This window comes from Dermacentor variabilis, chromosome 10 (assembly GCF_050947875.1).
Source record: "Dermacentor variabilis isolate Ectoservices chromosome 10, ASM5094787v1, whole genome shotgun sequence".
In the NCBI taxonomy this organism is placed as follows: domain Eukaryota; kingdom Metazoa; phylum Arthropoda; class Arachnida; order Ixodida; family Ixodidae; genus Dermacentor; species Dermacentor variabilis.
Genome location: NC_134577.1, coordinates 84,491,133 through 84,512,291, shown reverse-complemented (window position 1 = coordinate 84,512,291; position 21,159 = coordinate 84,491,133). Strand labels below are relative to the sequence as shown.

The 21,159-nt window shown below is 45.3% G+C and overlaps 1 protein-coding gene across 2 annotated transcripts in view; it reads right to left on the bottom strand.

Annotated features, from left to right (window-relative positions):
• Nucleotides 1-216: 216 nt before the first annotated feature.
• The window catches only part of LOC142560756 (deubiquitinating protein VCPIP1-like), a 72,137-nt gene continuing 51,194 nt past the window's right edge, over nucleotides 217-21,159 (bottom strand). For both annotated transcript variants that reach the window (XM_075673076.1, XM_075673077.1), the window contains exons 11-16: nucleotides 18,964-19,215; nucleotides 15,187-15,409; nucleotides 13,726-13,794; nucleotides 11,069-11,268; nucleotides 8,379-8,810; nucleotides 217-845 (exon numbers count right to left, since the gene is read on the bottom strand). In XM_075673076.1, the coding sequence (XP_075529191.1) occupies nucleotides 768-845; nucleotides 8,379-8,810; nucleotides 11,069-11,268; nucleotides 13,726-13,794; nucleotides 15,187-15,409; nucleotides 18,964-19,215 (1,254 nt within the window). In that variant the 3' untranslated portion in view covers nucleotides 217-767. The remainder of the gene's footprint in view (nucleotides 846-8,378; nucleotides 8,811-11,068; nucleotides 11,269-13,725; nucleotides 13,795-15,186; nucleotides 15,410-18,963; nucleotides 19,216-21,159) is intronic.

The window sequence follows — 21,159 nt, the reverse complement described above, 5'->3', positions numbered from 1 at the left end:
AGCAATGCACAAAACAAACATGTGAAAAAGTTGTGCCCTCTAAAGAATGATTACAGCATGAATGTGGCTTTTGGACTTGGAGCTATGGGTTACGGAGCAAATGGCAGCTATTGCAGTGAAGCATACTTGCCAGCAGTCCTTAATCTTAAAATATGTGCAGAATTGTTTTTGGGATGGGTGGGGAGAGGGGGCATCCCATACAATGTTCCAAAGAGCTCAAAATCAATCACTTTATTCAGCTCCAAAGAACCAAATCACATTACAATGCAGAAAGTTGAACATACCCTCGTATTGAACACACGAAGTTGAATGCACCTGTACACATGAGAAAAAAAAAAAGAATCTACAGCCCTTTAAAAGCGCAGTTATAGATACATTTATGCACAGCTGGGGACCAAGACATTTGTCAGCACTCCTTGGCCCTATAAAAAGGGCTTGCTCCCCATTTAATCTCGCCATCAAAACATGCGGTGGTACGGACTAGACATTCATAAATAGCACGCACGCGGCTTTGAGGTGTCCCCTCTTCTTCAAACACTTCTCTAAACTGAAACGAGGTGTGTTTGGCACCATACCCCGTTAGCACTTGCTGAGTGGTCTAGATAAGCCCTTTTTCAGATTTAGTACTACTACAAGCACTTTCATTATCAATGACGTACAGAACTTCTGTGTACAAAACGACAGTCTATCACAACGCAGCAGTTTTCCTTTCTTTTCTCTTTTTCACGAAACTCCTTTGGCAGAAAGGAGAACATGGGTGAGGCCGGTCAGTCTGTGTCCATGCTATCGGGATCTTCATTGCCACCTTTCCTCCAGCTGGGTTCAGGATCTGTTTCAGTGACAGCCTGTAAAACAACAGACAATTGGCAGGCTTTAGTGATTCCTCCGGCCGTCAACTCACTTAAAGTTCAGTATGCTTATAATGCGCACATTGCAGTTATGCTATCAGTGGTAAAAAAAATAGACTAGAAAGCAGTTAGAGTAAGTCACACCTTTGTATAAAAAGCACAACCTACTTTTTGAAACCATTTAAGGAAAAATTGCTGTCTAAGACAGTTCTATATTAACTTGGTCGGCATGACAAAATGTGATTACGCACAATTGTACACTCATCGTGAAATTTTGCACTCACCCATTTCATGGCACTAAACTTCCACAAAAAAAATTTTTAGGAGTTGTGAAATTCTAGTACAGTAAAACTTGAAACAACGCTCCTCTCGGGCGTCGGATACCGACATTTACTGCACTTCACTTGAAACCAGCGAAGGCCTCATCCGCAAAGTGGCTGCAAAAGTTCAGCCACTTTGCCGGCTCGGCCACCTTGGTTACCGCTGTCGGCCTCTGAATGTAAAGTGTATGCGACGTAAGCATCTTTGTTGCAGGCGTTGCCTCGGCAGAGTGGCGTACTCTCGACAAACACATGAACAATGATCACATCATACTCATACACGCGCTACGGAGGCCAGAAGGGGCAGTGTGATAGGCGGGAGCGAGGAGCTGAACAAAATGGCAGTATGACATGGCATCTGTCTGTCTTACATGGCCCAGTGTACACTGGGAGTGCATTCAGTTGATTCAGCGGTGCAGTCAATGGGCGTGTGCAGTCAATGGGCACAGCTTAGCCAGGTGCATCTTTGCAAGTTCATAAACCTTGCATATATTGCACACATACAAGTATTTATCTATTTGGCAAGCTTTACATGTGCATGTGAAAAGTGCGAGAAGCGGCACAATGACAGCCGGGAGCACACTGTATTTGTCATGTCGGTGATTGACATTGGGAATCTACATGACGCAAAGTGTCTTTTCTTTTTTTTCTTTGTCACTCCCTACGTCCGACAGAATATAAAAGCTGAGTAGTAAATAAATATACAGTAAAACCTCATTAAACCCTACCCCCTTAAACAGTAGTTTTGTTTTAAAAGAAGTAAGGTCAAATCCCCGACTCAGCAACTATTGAACATAATGTGTTTTGTATCTGCATAAATCATACCAGCTTATTGCGTACGTATCGGTTAACACATAGTGTTTCTACTTTTCGTCGCACAAACACAGCAGTGCTTCGTCTCCACTGGGTCACCTGGCAGAACAAGCCTTAGAGATAGGAACCATGGATCAGAACAAAGGCCTCCAAGCGCCCTGTACGTTTGCGCGTGAAGCCACATCAACATCATTTTGGCACCATGCCAGAGAGCGTTGTGGCATCATGCAAACAAGAACTCTCGTCATGCCGAAGCTTGGATAAAAAAGATGCCGGCTGCTTAGCATAGAAGAAAAATTAGACATCGTTCGTGCTATCGAACGTGACACGAAAAAGCCGGCACTGGCACGCGACAGGGATCTGCTGTTGACCATGGTGTGTGGCATTTGGAACACGAAGAAGTTGCTCGGCAGCACTGCTGCGACCGCAAAGAGGCGTCGACTACGAGGTTCGACTTTTCGCTATTGCTGCCTCTGTTGTTGCCTAAGTGGCGACTAGCGACAGTGATGAGGACGACACGGAAAGCGACAGCATGGGCGATTCAGGCCCGACAGTGGCAGAAGCCGCGCGTTACGTCAGCCTCATGAATGCAATCGTTGCGACGAGAATGAAATGAAAAAGGCGCCCCGCAACTTCTGCAGCGCTACTGCACGCGCATGCACGAAGAATACGTAACACCAACGAGGAATCTGCCATGCGAGTGTTTGCCGACAAGATGGGGCTGGCTGAAAAGCTGGCACGGAGCTTCAGTAAGTTTGAGGCCGCTGTCGTCGCTGCTAGGCCGCCGCGGCATCAAATGAAAATAACACTTTTGTCGCACGAAGTGAATAAATACTGCATGTTTATTTCCCCTTTCATCACACTCTCTCTGAGTTCCGTGTTCCGTTTTTGACAGGTAAGTGGGTGCGATCTTGTGCTATTTCGATTAAACAGTACTACCGTTTAGTACATACTTTTTCCGAGCTGCGGCCAACTACAGTTTAACGCGGTTTCGCTGTACTGTTATTCCTGTTTTAGTTCAAACATACTGCAGTCGCATCATCCGCATCTAAAGAAATTTCAGAACTACAACTTCACGTCTGCCAATGCTTTGCTGCCACTCAGCTGCACTGGAGAATTTGTGCTGACAAACTGTTTTTGCACCACCCAGACCAACCGACGAGCAAAATAACTGAAGTGTATCTTATAAAAAAGGCAAGCCCTAGTTGTCTCGATCAGCCTTGAATAGCTCAAGAGAAATATAATTATCATTCTAAGATTATGCAATTAAGTGATAGCTGCATGGTGAACTGATTTCATTTGACCTTTCCACATTTCTTGTGGTTTTTTGTTGTTGTTGTTGTTAACTGATCTGCATTCTGCGGCACTATCCAGTTCACTTCATCTGTTAAGCATGTGTGCAATGTGACACCTTACATACAGCAAAACATTTTTCAGAATAAACAAAATCGGTGCATCTGCATTATCACTTGCCTTCACTGTGTTATTAATTTTTTACCATATGCAGCAGCCATGATACGCAATGTTCTAAATTAAAATTAAATTCTAGGGTTTTACCTGTCAAAAGCCATGGTAGAATAATTACGAGGCACAAAGCAGTGGGGGCTCCAGATAATTTTGACTATCTGGGGTTCTTTTATGTGCACCTGATGCACACTACACGAGAGTTTTCGTATTCCGACCCCATCGGAATGTGGCTGCCGCGGCCAGGATCAAACCCATGACCTCCAACTCGCTACACCATAGCAACTTGGTTACTGTGGCGGGTAACATGGAATGTTCCACGAAAGTTAGCAACGCCAGTTTACACAATCATGAGCTGTCTTATGGTCTTTTTCTGGGTTTCTGTCTTTCTGAGTTGGGTTGTTCTCGTGCATAATAATTTGGCGCATCTGGAAAAACACAGGACGGCGTCCTCTGTCAGGTGCAGCTGACTGATCGCACGGTATTTCCACAACTTCGCCACTGATCATGTGGCGATGAGTTCTTTCGATGAATGCCGCTTCGAGGTTGTGTTTACAGACGACGCAGTTGCGAGTTCTGTGCATTTTCATTTTACCGTATGTGCCGACTTATTTTGCAAGGCATCCTTCGAAAACACTATTCTTTTGCTGCACGTGATTCTGTACCAATTTCTTCTTTTTTTCGGCCACGTATATAAAATGCACCCGCTTTTGAAGGCATGGCACTGCTGCGTTTCATTTCTGCAAAGTTTGCACGACAAAGTAGCACATTGAATAAATGGTGCATGTGGAGAATCCCGTCAATATGTTGCACGCTGGTGCACTGGCTCAAAGTGCGCACGGCTGCCGTGCTGTGGACCCTTCGTGCTCCCAACGACAATAACACCCCGAGCAGCCTTAGTGGCAGTCAATATTTTCATGGCATTTTGCGCACTCCTCTACTATGGCGCACACACAACGCCCGTCACACCGCCTTTCACAGGTGCACAAATGCAAAATGGCAACTGGAAGTCGGGAGCACTGCGATTACTGCTGGACTGCGGAGACATCTCACACGAGCACTAATGATGATGATAACCAAGTTGATAGATGATAACCTTTTTTTTTTTTAACCAGGTAGATGTCAGGCACCACAATGTAACAATGAAAAATTGTAGTGTACCTTTCTTACTCAATGCGTCAGTCTTTGTGCTTGGCCTTTTCTTAAAGAAGAAAAGGAAAAAGAGAAAGAAGAAACAAACCTACAGTAAACTAGATCACTTGACTTCCAATCATGAGGGTCACAATAGTGACCTCTAATGTGGACGTACCCGCTACACTGCCTACATGGCAAGCCAACATATGCTGGCACAGTCCCTCTAAACTGTGAAAACAAGATGCAATGTGTTTCATAATGCTGTTGCGCACAGTTTCTTGTACTCATGAAACAAGTCATTGCGCACAGTTTTGTGCATATACAAGGTGCACTGACAAAAATGGTGGAAAAAAAAAGATCTCCGTCTTATGCGCTGGAAAATACGGTAATTCAATACGTCTGAGCCAAGGTGCTATAACAAACCTTTATGAATTTTCAAGAGTCTGAGAAAACAAAAGCTGGGTGACAAAGCTGAAACACCCTCTGGCAATCTGACTGACTGGCAGTAGCACATGTGACACCTGTCAGATTATGCACTGCTTTCTGCCGGGTTACATGTAGTATGGCACCCTACCTGGTAACGTGTGAGCATGCCATCAGGCATGATGCCCAACCACATTATCAGGAAAAAATATATATATACAGGCTCAGAAAAGCATACGTGAAAAAAAAAAAAGTTGCTGTGGGCAGTTTTATGGAGCATGTTACAGGCACTCGGAGTTTTATACATGCAATGCCCAGTTAATTTTAAAGAATCTATTTTACATAAATATCACTAACCACATTGTGCGTGTTCAATACTGTACATGCCTCGCACTTTTTCTCCTTCATGTGACACCTAGTGGCTGGAAAACACATCCTACAATCACAGTTTGGCGGTGTACTGAACGTTGGCACCGACAGGTAGTTTTCTGGCAACATATTAGCCAGTACAAAAGAAGAGTAACTGTACTGGGTCATTTTTGTGTTCTCGATCAGGAATGTTATCAGATTAAAATCGTACGAAATCATATTTAATTATGGGGTTTTACGTGCCAAAATCACTTTCTGATTATGAGGCACGCCATAGTGGAGGACTCCAGAAATTTCGACCACCTGGGGTTCTTTAACGTGCACCTAAATCTAAGTACACGGGTGTTTTCGCATTTTGCCCCCATCGAAACGCGGCCGCCTTGGCTAGGATTAGATCCTGCGACCTCGTGCTCAGAAACCTAGCCCATAGCCACTGAGGAAATGGGATCATATCAACAAGATTCTACTGGCTGAAACTAGTTCATGCATTTTGGAAAAATAAAATCCAAGAAAAAAACAAACTAATCAGGAAAATGTACAACCTGTAATCACAAAAAGAAATTGTCATTTTTGCGGCTTTGGCAAGATTATGCTTGCACTCCTTGGATTCGGCCTGGGTGAGCACATTCTTTAGGCGGGGCACTTTGGCAGGAGGTATAGACGGTTCCCACTTGGCAAGAACCGTTGCGGCACTAGACGCCGAAGCGTGTTGAGCTGGCGAGGCTCGAGCGGACCAACCGAGACACTCGCTGTCATTTTCTTATTGCGTAGCGTAAGCCGGCTACAGGAAAATAAATCGAAATTGAGCTGGTGGGGGTACTAGTAGCGTCACTGGCGGGCGACGCCAGACTACAATGCTTCCAGAGCAAAACACAACATTCACTTTGCATAGCCTGCAGCGGGGACTGGCGGCACATTCGAGTTATCACCCATTAATATCGTGCAGTGCACTCCCAATGGCACTGCACCACACACGCCGTGAAACAGATAGATGAAAATGCTTATCGCAATGGGGTTCATTCACCGCAATAGCTCTGAATGCAACTTGCGATGGAGGAGCATTGCAAATAACGGAAGAGGAAACTGAGTGCGTGCCGGAATTTTCACGTGGCATGGGCAGGCAAGTACAGCGGAGGGAACTGCTGTTGCGAGAGCTTACTGCTCTCGATCACACATGCCTCGCATTTTTTCGTGTTCACATGGAATCTAGCAACCCGAAAACGTATCATGTGATCGCAGTTTGGCAACATACTGAACCTTGGTGCTGAAATATGGCGCTTTATTAGGATAAATAAACTAGTAAAATGGAAGCATAACTATAATGCATCATTTTCTGCATACTCAATCGCAAACATTTGCATTGGGAAAAGGTACAACACGTATTTGTATTAACAAGGTTCTACTGTAACTTGCGTCCCAATTTTACTGCTAAATTTTAAAAAAAAATCTTTTTATCTGTGTGCTTGCCGAATGGAATGATTAAGCTCGCGTCCAGATGGAAAGCACCAAACTGAACTCACACAACACAGCATAAGCCGCTGACGTCGTGCACTCAAGCTTGCACTGCACAGCATCGCAACAATGCAGGATGGCCAAAAGATAAATGCTCCCGTGGCCTCAACCACCCCAAAAGTTTAATTCGAATGAAGCACAACAGTGAGCAAGATCCTGCAAAAAAATTTTCTGTTCAACCAGAGTCGTAAGAAATGTTGAACATGCTTAGTGCACGAAAATATCTGAAATAATGGCAGTTGGAAATAGTTTTCTCCAGAGATGAACCCGTTTCCCTATTTGCAAGATCCGACTTAAGATTTTTTCAATATCTGGCTCTTATGTCAAAGTTTTATGCAAATCCCACAAATATTCGAACTACTCGCTTAGATACTAACCGGCACTAATTACTATTCACTTCGACTTCGCTTTTAACCAAAAGACTTTTATTCGCACAAGCCTGTGCTATAGTCTGGAAATCATCATACTGTGTTTGGAGGCTGAGGTTCAATACCCGCGTTAGGCACATCATTTTTGTTTAAGTACGAGCCAAATGGCAATACAGCAGCAGCAGCACCCAACCCGCAGCCATGGTCAGTAAAGTCCTGGAGGATTCGCAAAGAAAGCTTCACTTCTATCAATGTGCCTCTTGTCTCGTTGCATGGCAAGACTGAAGACGGCCTGCTAAGTGCATTTTGACAGGTCCATACGCCTTAGCACCCGCGCGCATCATAGCATTAACCACTAGTGCAAACCAACAGGTGTTCCAGCAGCACATTTTAGATCTAACAGAAAGCTATTGCTTGACTTTGACAGTCATCCTATAGCGATTTCTGCTCAATTTTATTGTGATAACAATCATAGGGACTCTTGAGGTACATTTGTGCACCACCGTCGTCGTGCTGTCATGGCCGACGGTGCATGCACGGCCCGCACATGGAAGATTAGGTCTTCAGAGAAGAGAGAGACACGCAGTGCGTTTTGTTGTTAAAACGAGGGCACCGGTCTACCTTCCACTGCATTCCTGCTGCAAAGCATTCCTGCTTTGCAGCTACGTACGTCACGGTGGTCTGAACAGACAGTAAATTTGAGGCTACAAATGCAGACATTTTCCTTTTTTTTTCATTGCACGTATCCCCTGCACCACTGCTGCGCATTGCCTTCAACGCCACTGGCGGTGCTTCTCATCACACCGGCCTTTTGTAATGCCCATCAGGGTGCCGTTAGTACTACGCGGCAGCAGTTACATAGGGTGCTGCGTCGTGGCAGCTCGTCACCCAGCGTAGCGTTAGAACACTGGCCAACGAGCACGAGCGCACCGCTGAACGCTGCTATTGCCATAAGTGCTTTGCCTTGCCGAGGAAAGTACCAATCACAGATACTTTTTAATTGTTTCACCATCAGACTGCAGCCATTACACCTGCACGTCTGGGAATCAAACCAGCAGCTCCAATGCTTAGCATGAGAATGGCATAGCCGTTGAGACACCGCAGGGGGTAGCGTAAACAGCTCTTACCCTGCTCCCTTGGTCCTGGAGCATAGACACGACTGTCTGGAGCTGCTCCAGTGCGCGTTCCTGATCACACTGTCCAGAGCCTGATTCTGCCAGCCTCCCCGGTTTCTCTGGCGAGGCAGGAGCCAACACTGTGAAGCCAGGACCCTTGCGCACCACAGTCCGGCTCGCTTTGGCGACGACGCTTGCGGGCTTCTTTTCGTCTGCGGAGCTGCCGCCGGTGTTCAAGCTATCCGCTGAGGTGGACGGGCCTTCGGCGACCGTGGACGAGGCTGCAGCCGCGTTGGGCGATGCAGTCGGGCTCTGATGGTGCTGGCCCGTGCTGCCGACCTGACCGCTTGCAATCTTGGCCTCCACATCGGGGCCAATGGCAAAGTGGCCATAGGGCTCGAAGCACAGCTCAAGGCGGTCATGCTTGGCGTTGTAAGTGAACACCTGTGGCAGAAATGTCAAGAAAAAGTACAAACAAATAATGAATTCAGGGACTAGTCATTAGTCCTCATTGAACATCTCACCGATGGTTGAGGCATGAACGAAAAGCTCGTAGAAGGCTCGACTGAGTCAAAGACCGAGAAACATGGCATGCAGTGATAGAAAAGACACCCTAAATCAATACACAGGCTATGAGGCATGCTGCAGCAGGGTGTTCCGAATTAACTTTAAGGGGGGACACGGGTCTTAGAGACCAAAAAATTGCGGAAAAATCACTTTTTTAAAACATTATTTTTGGATTCAACAGCATTCGATGCATTGTCTAAGAAATTTTCGCGCATCTGGGACCAATATTTTGGTCGTATTGGAGTTTTATACCACGTTGGCAAGCTGTATTTTTACTGAAGAATGCACAAAAACTCCCTTTTCTGTGACAGGCAGTTGCCATCCTAAGTTTCCGATTTGTTTTAAAGAGCAACTCCTCTTGTTTAGTTTTCGCGCCACCATTACTCGGTGTGCTGAATGGCTATGAAGAAAAAGCATGCAAAAAAGTAGTCCCCATGCGCAATTCCATTTGTCGGCTGAGACATGTGACCGTAATAACGCCATGCCAATGGCGGATTTTTGCCGGCGTCTACTCGGGCATGCGAAAGTCGGCACGAAACGATGTCAAATTCAATTTGCTACAAGCCACAAATTCTCCGAACAGAAGAAGAAAAGAGGAGTTTTAAACTTTCGAAAGAGCACACTAGCTTTGGAAGATGCTGGCAATAGTTGGCTGCCCGTGCCGAGCACGGCTGGAGTCTCCGCCCATGACTGCGGAATAGGCTTAGCAGATGAAAGCGCGTTTGGCATCGGCCGGTGTTCATGCGGCATTCCAGCACTACTAGTGTAACCCAATGATTTGAAGAAAGAGAAGAAGGCACAAGAAAAACGATAAGACTTTGCTTCAACGCCGGCAACCAAGCTAAAATCGAATTTTCTCGCTCACGCTGATGCGGCCATGGCTGGCTCGGATGCGTTGTAGACGCGCTTCATTATCATAAACCGCGATTCTATAATTGCTGTGCCATCTTGTGTAAAACGCAAGTTGCGGTGTGGCAGCGGGCAAAGGTGAGCATGACTGCTGTCTCGCCATAGAGATAGTCATCTCGTGTGCAATCGGCGCGGAGTATGCCGCGCATGAGCGGCAGCCCAACGTGCGCCCGGTTCCTCGCGAACAATCTTGCTGTGCACGAAATGCGGAGCACCGGTAATTAAGAAATGTCATTAAATTAATTTTTTTCCAATTAAAGATATTCATCTCGTGCGCAATCTGCAGTGATGCCACGTTGACCAAACGTGCAACCCATTCCTCGTGAGCAATCTCTCTGCGCGCGACATGCGGAGCACCAATAATTTGCAAACAATGATTTTTTTTTAATTTAGATAGCAAACCTTTCACGCTGGGCATGTGTTACAGGCATACTAGCCATTTACAACTGGTAACATATGTAAATACTTCTCTATATTCCTGAATAAATTGAGTTGTCTGTTTTTCTCAAAACAAATTTTTTGCTCAGCCTGCCTGCCTGTGGCAACAATAAGACTACACTGTTTTTTTTTTTTTTTGCTATATGAAGCCAAATGCATTAAGCTTGAAGTGCTGCAAGCAGATTACTACGAGGCTTACGAGTAGATACTGAGTGGAAATATGTAAATAGCAATGGCTCGGCATTGCACTGAGTAATGTACTTCTTTTTTCTCATTTTTCTCAAAAGATGATTTTTAGTGACTTTGCTTGTTTGCTGTATCAATATCTTTGGACCTAGGACAGCTAGAGCTTCTTCTTTTTTTGCACTAAGCTAAATGTATTGAGAATGCAACGCTGAGAGCAGATCTTCTTTTTATTTTCAGCTACAATTTCTTAAATTTATATTTGCATTTGCACTTATTATTGACACTGTGAACACAGAACTTCGATGGGATGTAAAATGACAAATAATTGTTCAATTTCGATTCTGTTTCCAGCATTGCTATTCTTATGAACTGCGGTATCCAACTACATGTTGTTTGCAACTATCCCTTTTAGCAAGTAAATTTTAATTGTTTCAGCAAACAGTAGAAGCTAATTATTAATTATCTTGGCAACTACTGTGTATATGCAAAATATGATTACATATTTAAGATAAACACAAAGCGCAGTGCTTTTTGTCGGACAGCTGTTAATCTTGTTTTAAAGTAAATATCATTTATCATCGTTAGCAGCGTGTGTGCTTCACCTTGTCGGGGATGAGCGGCAGGTGGCAATGCTTGCCGTCGACGAGGCCCACGTCTCGCTGCATCTGCGCGTAGAACAGGCCTCCACGACAGAACAGCCACTCGTTCTCCTGCGCGTACGACCACACCGACGCGCCCGTCCGCTTCAGGTGGCCGAGCATAGCCCGCAGGCCTGACTCCAGCGACAGGATCTTCTGAACCTCTGCAAATCGAGGGCACCCGAGAGGCAGTCAGAGACGAGAACTTTCAGTTCGATTCAATTCCACCAGAAAGGCGAACAGCGATAGCAAGCAAGTAGAACAGTACTGCACAAGTGAGGTTGTTAGTTGCAAACACAAGAAGCAAACAGAGAATGAAGCCAAAGAAAAAAGGCATAGGGAAATTTAACTGTTCATTTTTTTAATTGAGATGTAGAAATAATAAAGAAAAGGGAAATTAAAGGCGATGAAAATACATCTTCGTACAAGTGGGCGTTGAACCCACGGTACAGCTTAATGGCAGAGCACCACCGCAAGCACGATGCAGAAGGTGCGAGTTCGGTTCACACCCGTAGCAAGTCGGCTCTCCGTAAACTTTCATTTTCCTTTTCCTCATCACTGCTACAATTCAACTTGAAGAATGAACATGCAACTTATGTGCTACTTTCCCCGATTTCATTCTCTGTTTGTTTCATATGGTTGTAAATAACAAATAATTGAGTCCCTAGGTTCCCCTTCTCCTCAAAGTATGGTAAGCATGCGTTTCACTAAACATCAGTAGGCGTGGCATTAAGGAAGCCAGGAAGGAGCACGGCATCACGCAGCCAATGCACTGGAAGTGAATGTTCCCTGCTGCCACTGCCTTTAGCATTTCACCATGTTGTGCTAACTCACAAAAAGAATGTGCGTCCAGGCACCAACCAACCATCTCGCCTTAACTGTTCATCCTCGCAGAACTGGCCTCACACGTGTCCCTCTCTCTTTCCCAGCCTTCAGCTGTTAATCCTCGTATTCAGAAATGCAACTTAAGTTGAAGCCCATGCTTGACTTAATATAAGTGACGCCTATCGTGAACGCGCTGAAGGAATGCAGTGAGCGTCTTCGGGCACGTTAACGCCAGGCGTCATTTAAATCAAGTCAAGCATGGGCTTCAACTTCAGTTGCATTTCTGGTTATGGGGGTAAGTCTTTCACGGCCCTAGCGTTCCTTCAGGATCTTAAGAGGAAGCTTTAGCTCGGGGGCTCCCATCTGAATACATGGGAAAGGAGAAATCATTCTTTTTTTAGCAACCACTGCACCAAATTTTATGAGGTTTGTTACATATAAAAGAAAGAAGTTAAAATCTAGTGACTGCTGGTAGCAAATTTTTGATTTAGGCTATGAATTTTTTAATAAACATTGTTGAAAATAGCTAATTTTCAACAAAACAAAACCATGACGTTTGCAACTCTACCTAAGCAATGAAAAAATGATATCACAATTCTGTAAATTGGGTCTAGTAGTACGTCTAAAGTGGACAAAATTGACGTATTATACATTACTCTCAAATAGACCCCTAATATACAAGTAGGGCTTTTCCAAAACTCTTCTAAACAATGCAACAAACTGACGTAAGCTATAAACTGATATATCAAAATTGTCTGTTTTGGATGCTCTAACGGATGCAGTTTACAAAAGTCCAATAGCTGTTCTTAATGTAGAGCTACGAATTAGTAAACTTTATGCTTCTATTTCTTTCAAACTTACCAATATCTGAAAATGTCTTAAAAGAAATTCAGGCATTAAATCAATATTTCACTTCGAACAGTCACCAGAATTCAACTTTCTCTTTGAAATGCAACAAATTTCGTTAAAATTAGCCCACTGGTTATCTTGGAAAAGTGTTTCTGCATTTTACAAGCTCAGTTAAACCTTGATATCACGAAGTGAGTAAAATCGGCAATTTGCTTCGTTATATTGAAATATCATTGTATTGAAATTCGACCTTTTATGCAAGTACAGTCATCGGTCTATATTTTTTTGGACAAAAAGGGGCCGCAGAATTTTTCAAATTCTCTGGCAATCGAAAAAAGCAAATTTGAAAGCGAAAATATTTTATTTTGATGAATTCGGGAGTTGGCGATGTATGATACAGTTTCGTGCTATGTACCTCAACAATATCTTCTCGGCGGTAAAAATTAAGCGAACACAACCACATGCTTTCAAGATTCCAAATTTATTCACGCTTAACGTCCATCGTTGTCACTGTCAGAAAGCTTGTTATGGCAGTCTAGACGATCACATAGTTCTCCACGTAGTTCACTGCAATTGATACTTCCCATTTGTTTAAATAAAACAAATGCTTCAACAAGCACTTTGCCAGTTTGTCCCGTGAGACACAAGTTTTTGGAATAGCAAGAACATGTGACAGGGCTTTCTTATCGTAAGCTTAGCATGTATAACAACAATTTCAAATGAATTTTCAAAGCAGTACGCTGTGGTTGATCTTGCGGCAACAATGGCACTGATGCTGACTCTGACGGTGTTCAATGCAGCGGACACAATTTCAGTTTTCTATCCGAATTTAATAAGCAGGCGATCTTCAGAGCCACTGTCTTCCAACAAAAGGTGCGCATTAAGATTGGGTGAATAGAGTAGATAAAATCATGACAATAATGACACGGAGGAGAGTTGACACTCACCGTGCAAATGCCTGGCCAGGTCACCTTCGAGGGTGGCATCACTTGTCATGGTCGCATCGAGCGGGCCCCCTGGAAATCGCACAACAGGTAAACCATTACCACTTCAGCCTCAAAGGCCAACCGCAACGACGTTTTGAACCGTCTTATAAGCATAGTTTCAGATAATGTAGATGTCATTTATGCACACTTTTACACTTGAAATACGAGTAGATGTGTCACGAAAGGCTCACAAGAACCAATGCTTTTTGTACAGAAATTCGGGAGGAAAAAAAAAGGACAAAAATCTAAACACCACAGCCATTACCATATACCAGAAGCAGCGCATGACTCTGAAGGCACAGCTCTCCAGCCCGCAGCTGCTCATGGTGTGCTGAAAAATCTCGGAGGCAAAGTTCTGACACAGTGGAATCTGGCCAATTCGAATTTCGGGTTTATTCAAACTGACACTGTAGTAGTCCTGCCAATATTGCGCGTATTTCAATGTGCGAAAACGCCTGGTAATTTGAATGTGTAAGCATTTGCAACGGATAATCTGAACATACCGCGCTGCCGACCGCGCTCTCAGTAGTGCAAAATTAAAGGGCGGCGCCTCCGACCCTGCAGTGCAGCCGCATGCTGGCTTCTGCTTCAGTCTTCAAAAAATAAACGGGGAGAACGAGTTTTGAATGCCAACAAAAGTGTGGAAACTTTTTTCAACTATATCAACTGTGGTGGTCGAAAAAACGCTGGTTGGTTTGGCATGTAATGACCCAGCAGTATGCGTATATATGGAGCTCTGTGGGAGGGTTAACGGGACTCAGAAAAGGTCGCATTGTAGCCAGTTCTGTACTATAGAATGGTTATAAGTGGTCGAAGCTGTATTATGAATAGAACCAATTCTGCTTTAACGGACCCGGCTCTAACCGACTGTCGGCTACAACTGACAAATTTTGTGGCAAATTTTGTACAGGTGGTGCAGATACCACTTAGTCAAATTTCGTTAATGTGTTAATAATTTTGTTAATACTTCTCTGCTGTGAACGTGTGCCATCCACAGCGCTGGTACATGTTCACAACAAAACAGACTCTCAACAAATTCTGAATAAACAATGCCTTTTTTTTGCAAAGAAAATTTGTTCAGAGTTTATACACCACTTCTAAGGCCACAACTCATGGAAAATTATCAAGCGGACAGTATCTGTGAAACAGGTTCAAAGCATGCGAAGCAACATAGGTCAATTTTTGTGGCAACAGGGGGCACCTCTGCATTTGTTCTAAGTTCTACAATGTTTCTTTAAGACGGCAATGCATTCCCGTGGTGAAAATAATGCTTCCGGTGGCCTTTCTGCACCCGTATAACAGGTAGGAAGCATGCTTCCCACCACCTCTGAAAGGGTCAAGATGGTTGTCCAGCAGGCGGCTAAGTAGCCTGTTACACCGAAATTAACCAAAGGTTAGCGGCCTCTGGGACAGTAACCATACCGTGTGCAACGGCACCGGCAGAGGAGTCGGCCCCGACCACCTCAACGATGACGCGGTCGCCGTGAGAAAGTGACAGGGCGTTGCCATCGGGGGGCGCCACCAATACCCTAGGCGGGATGCCGCTCTTCAGAAGCTGCCGTTCAGCAGGAATCCCAAACTCTGCGGTCACCCAGGCCTGGAGCTCGGCAAAGGTGACGCCCAAGGCACTGGGCCTTAGCTGTCCCTGCAAAAGACACCATGACAATACATGTGGCAAAAGCAGCAATAATCAAAAATAGTTGACAACACCACGCATCACTTACTTCTCTGCATACCACTGCACCTTGGCACACCTCTTCTTTATACCATTTCATTAATGTACTTGTTTCTTTGTAGCGTATATTTTTGTACAACATAGTTTCCTGTTGTTTATCATCTTGTTACCATTGTATCCGTCACGAGTTTCCCTGCTTCTCAGTAATAATTATTAGTTATGACCAACTACTACCCTCTGGTTACGGGTCTCAAAAGGCATAGTAATTTCTTCCGTGAGCTTTGAAAGCTAAAGTAATTCATTCATGCTTATTCAACAGCTAGTCAGAGGAATAGAATGCATTTTGTTAAACTTTGCACTGGGCAAACGCCTCTTGTGGGATATATATGCACTTCGTTAATGATGGTTTACCTTTAGACGCAGCATACAAGCAGCAGCAAACTTGGAACAGCAAAGACTGACAAGCAACACCTTGTTTTCAGATCATTATTACTTTTTTACTGGCACTGCTTTTGCCAATTTTGCCTGCTTCAGCAACTTGTCCATAGAAGCTTTCTCGAAGCGTGTACTATGTACCACATTTGGCGTCCTTTCATGATTGGAAGATTTCCAACCGAAGTTATGTAGACTGATGAGGAGGAGGAATAAATGTTATTTGTGCACAGCAGATTTGAGACCTAGGCCTCTCTGCCTAGATGACGGCCTCGAGTCCTTGGGCCCTGGCGGCATCTTCGGCCTGCTGGACTTCCACGAGTTGGTCTTCCGGTGCACAGCTGAGCAACGACGTCTCCCACTGCTCTCTGGTCTTGTTTATTTTATTCTGTGCGGGAGTCCGAGGACAAGCCCAAACCATATGTTGTAGGTCTGCCCTTTCTTTACAGAATCTACATCTATCCGTGTAAAGGTCCGGGTAGTAGCGGTGGTAGGCCACCGGGTTTGGATATGTATCTGTTTGTAAGAGGCACTATGCCGTCACTTGCCGTCTACTCAGCGAGGAGTGTGCTGTTAAGCTAAACTTTCTTGCAGACACAATTTATTTTTTGTGAGACTTGAAGCAACATTCATAAACTGTAACACAAGCCCAAATCTGTAAACTCTACGGAAAATTTGGAAGAGTTGGCCGACATGTGAATCTGTTTGTACGCAGGTTGACCTCTCCAAGTGTGAAGTGTTGCTGGACAGCGACAAAGAAGTGGTGCAGGACTAAGGAGCTTGGCTGGTACTTGGTGTCACCACAGGCTTGTAGGTGTCAAGATCTGGGAAGAGAACTTCACTCTAGCAGTACGATTACCGACCGATAAATCGGACACTGATAATCCACACATCCTCGGTAATTCGGACAACTACACGGCACCGCCATAGACTTAACGTGTAAAGACTACTAATATTTCGGACAGCCGCCAGCTCAACATTCCATTATCCAGACTCCGTCCGTAGCTGTAGCGAACACCGCCTCTGCCAACATTATCTCCTCTGGAAACCTCGACAAGACATCAAGTATGGCTTTAGAGGCCCAAGGCATCAAGTGTGGCCTCAGAAATTATACATTAGATGGTAATCTCTGGGCCTTGCCTTGGACGCAGCACTATGCCTCAGATATTTAACTAAAAATGGCGATCTTGGAGGTTTTGCCTGAATTATAGGTTGGAGCAACATCAAAATCATCATATTCCTATTCCGGCAACCCCACACATGGCCTGCTCTAGCCGTTCTGTTTGTTGAGTTTGCCTTTCGGACACCGTTCCGCTATTCTGTGTTGTTTGTTTAGTTTGCATTTCAGACAGTGCTGTGCTGGCTCCAAGAAGTCTTTCTTCTGAACTTATCGACAAGCCACGTCAAACGGCTCCAGTCGTGCCCTCGCAGTCCGACTCGGAATGAGTCTCGAGTCGCAGTCCAAATGACTCCACAACTGAAGAGCCTGAACCTGCCACCTACTACAGTGTGCCCAAATGCAGATGTCATTGATGACTTGCTAGGCTGCAGTGCGCCGATTTCTGCCGCCATTACATTTGAAGGACTGAACGATGACGAATTAATTCAGCAAGTTCTCCCACCATCAAACAGTGACTAACTCGGATGATGATGATGTTGCTCCAGAGCCTTCACATGCGGACTCGAGCCTTTGCAGTCCTTGCTTTGGCATACAGCGACAGCAAAAGACTGGCAGAAATACAGGCTTAACTTGGTTGCACGTAAGCAGAAGTGCGTGCAGCAAGGAATCGTTCACTTATTCCTTGCACAGGGGCCTATATAATGAAATTATCTTCTTTGGATACATTCGTTTTTTTTTTCGGACATTCGATAGTTCGGACTTATTTACATTCCCCGTGGAGTCCGCATTATCTGTTGTCGACTATAGCACTTAACTGCTGTCTTACCTGACCTTTATAAAGCCATGAGGGTGCTCTTAAATGACAAGTCAAGTACCCCATTAATCTGCTCTATTGCTGATGTTTCCAATGTTGCTGAAGGTTAAAGAATTGTGTTCATGACCTACATTCAATGAACGAATAAATTGATGCCTGAAAGGAATAGCCTTTACATAAGAAAAAATCAAAGTAAATAGCAAATACAAAAAATTGGTGAATAAAAAACAGTAACACACACGGACACCACAACTCCCTGAGTTTGCACAGTGCACAAAACCCTGCAAAAATGGCCAAATGTGAATGTCATGCGCCAGCTCAGTGGTTAGCATGTCCACCTCCCAACTACATCTTGCTAGAGGGGCACAAGTCCGATCACCAACGGTGGATGATGGGCAAAGCTTCTTTTGTTTGCCAAATGGTGAGGCTGAAGGTGAGAGCGAAGAGGCGGCCTACCGACGCTGGCATGTTAATGATGATGGAACCATAATGGAAAGGACGGACAGGCACAGACAGATGGAAAGGCACAGCCAAACCCAGTTTCGAGCTCTCAAAAAGGTCAACTGTAATAAAATTTCTCTTTGTCTAAATTGCTTATAAATGAGCAGCATATACAGTAGAACCTCATTGATACCATTGATACCAATCTCATACCATGGCCTCCAAAATTTACAACACATTGAAGGCGCTGCTCATGCCCACACTGGTTCTTGACATCCCAGGTTCTATCATTTCCAGTGACCAGTAATGGCTGCATTTTTCTTTTAGTTTTGGTATAAAAAAATTATTTTGGAAAGCTTTTTGCAACCCATTTGCTTGCATCTAGAACATAAAATTTTGCACTGCAGCTGCACTTTGCACGGAGGCTGCCTTATGTGCACAGCATCTAAAACTAAGCTATTTATGTGGTCAACAATTTTGCTACAGTGTGCCTCTAACCTCCGTATTCAGAAATGCAACTTAAGTTGAAGCTCATGCTTGACTTGATCTAAGTGACGCCTATCGTGAACGTGCGGAAGGAAACGCAGTGAGCGTCTTTGGGCACGTTAATGCCAGGCGTCATTTAAATCAAGTCAAGCATGAGCTTGAAGTTAAGCTACATTTATGAATACGGCGGTAAGTGTTGTTCCTGCAAAAGAGACTGTACAAGCGACTTACTTGCCGTCCATCGGAGGTGACCACTCTCACGAAGTTTGGCCGCTCTACAGACGAAGGCTGAGCCAAGGTGAGTGGTGTATTGGAGACCACACTAATGGGCGACACAGCTGACGCACCGGACACAGTGGAATGGCGGTCTCTCTCAGGTGACCCACTTCCGTGCTTCCTCCTGGACGTGGTGGCATGAGTCTGTATCCGCTCGAGAAGCCGGCGCTCTGTCTCGCTGACACCCAGCTCCTCCTTGTGCAGCGTCTGGAATGGCAAGGCACAAAGATGGCAACAAACTCGTAATTACAGCCAGTACTATTCCTGCAATAAAATCTTCTCTTCACCTTCATGACCTCACTTGCAGATGAAAACTAGCCAACGTATGTCTTAGTCATAATTGCCATTATATCTTTTTTAGCAACCCTGAGCTACCCGTTACCTCCACCCCTCTAATCCCACTGGGAAAGGGGAAGGGGGAGTGCCCTATATGGATGGATGGATGGATGGAGTAACTTTATAGAAAGGTCCTGCGAGCTACGGGGCGCAATGTCCCATAGAGCGGGCTACTCCCACGTTGGGACCGGGAGTTGTAACTCCCTGGCCGCATCGTGGGCTCGCTGGACGGCCCAGAGCTGCTCCGCCAGGTCCGTGCTGCGTAATGCGTCTTGTAGCCTGGCGGAGTCTTGATCCTTGTTTGCGTGGGTCCGACCACACGGCCAGAGCAAGTGATGTACGTCTAGTGTTCTATGGCAATTTTCGCAATACGATGTTTTGTATAGGTCAGGCATGTAGTGGTGGAGTCTGTTCTGCGTGGGGTACGTGTTTGTTTGAAGCATTCTGAACGTCAGGGCTTGAGGCCTGGTGAGCTTATTGTGAGGTGTGCTGTATATTCTGCGGTTTAGATAAAAGTGCTTTATGATCTCGTTATATGTGGAGGGAGGGTCCCGATTCTCGCTGGGATGGTCACGACCAGAATAGGGGGCGTCGCGGAAGGTTAGGTCTCGCGCGCTCCTGTGAGCCATCTCATTGAGATTGCGAGGGGCGTCCTCGATCTCTCCGAGGTGTGCCGGGAACCAGCAGATGGTGTGATGCTGCAGCGTTGCGGATCTATTGATTATTTGTAGTGCTTGTCTTGCAACTGCTCCTTTCTGAAAGGCTTTGACGGCCGAGCGTGAATCGCTGTAGACGTGGGTGGTAGTCAGGTCTGTGAGTGCGAGTGCAATGGCAACCTGTTCTGCTATCTCGGACTTGTGTTTCTCACTTGACCTTGCTTATTGATCGTGGTGGCAACGAAGGCTTTCCTGTATGAACATGTGAGAATATCACATACAGTGGAATCTCGATGATACAAATCTCACGGGGTCACAAAAAATATTCGTATTAGCAGAAATTTTGTATCATCGAAACAATTAAAACTAGCTAAATTAAAGAGTCAGAGGTGAACTCAGTCAGGTGCATGTATGTAAAAAGCATTTATTTCTTGAAGAAAAAGTCTCTAATGTCCTTCTGCCTGTTTTTCTTTGTCAGGTCACTTAGCAGACTTTGTTCAAATCCATAAAAATGCGTGCACGTGTCATAGCTGATTTCATCCGTGGCCATAGCACGCCTCAGAACTTCGAGCGCGTGCAGCGTTTCAGCCACAGGTGGTGGTCCTTCGCTGTCGCCGACGTCTAACACAAAGAACGCGTCCCGAAGCACAGCAGCCACTCCATCCGATGGCACGCAGGAAAGGAGGAAAAGCGCCACTGCTTCAAACTCTTCGCGCCCAGTCGCGGCCTCCGCGCTGTCCGGCGCTGCGTCCGCGCCTCCACACCAAAAGAGAAAGGGAGAAATCGCGGGTCTGCGTACTGTTCTCTTTCGCGGCCATCGGTGGGGCAGCATTTATTAAGGCGAAAGCCTTTAATGGCTCATGCTCACGGTCGCGTCCGTCCATGTGCTGGAATCATGCCAACTGTGGCCTGTCCTCTGCGCAGCGGTGCAACCTCCTCCCCTTGGAGTGCAGACGGCAGCAGTGACTAGCTATGTCACCAAACAGCAAAACCAGGGAGGCGGAGCGTAGACGGCAGCAGTGTCCGGCTTTCGCCAAGCGCACTAGAATTTCCAAAATGTCTTTGGTAATTTTCGTATCAACCGACGCGGCTAGAAAATTGATTCGTAACAACCGTTCTCTAGCACATTGCAAAGTAATTGGGCTCTGCCGGGACCACA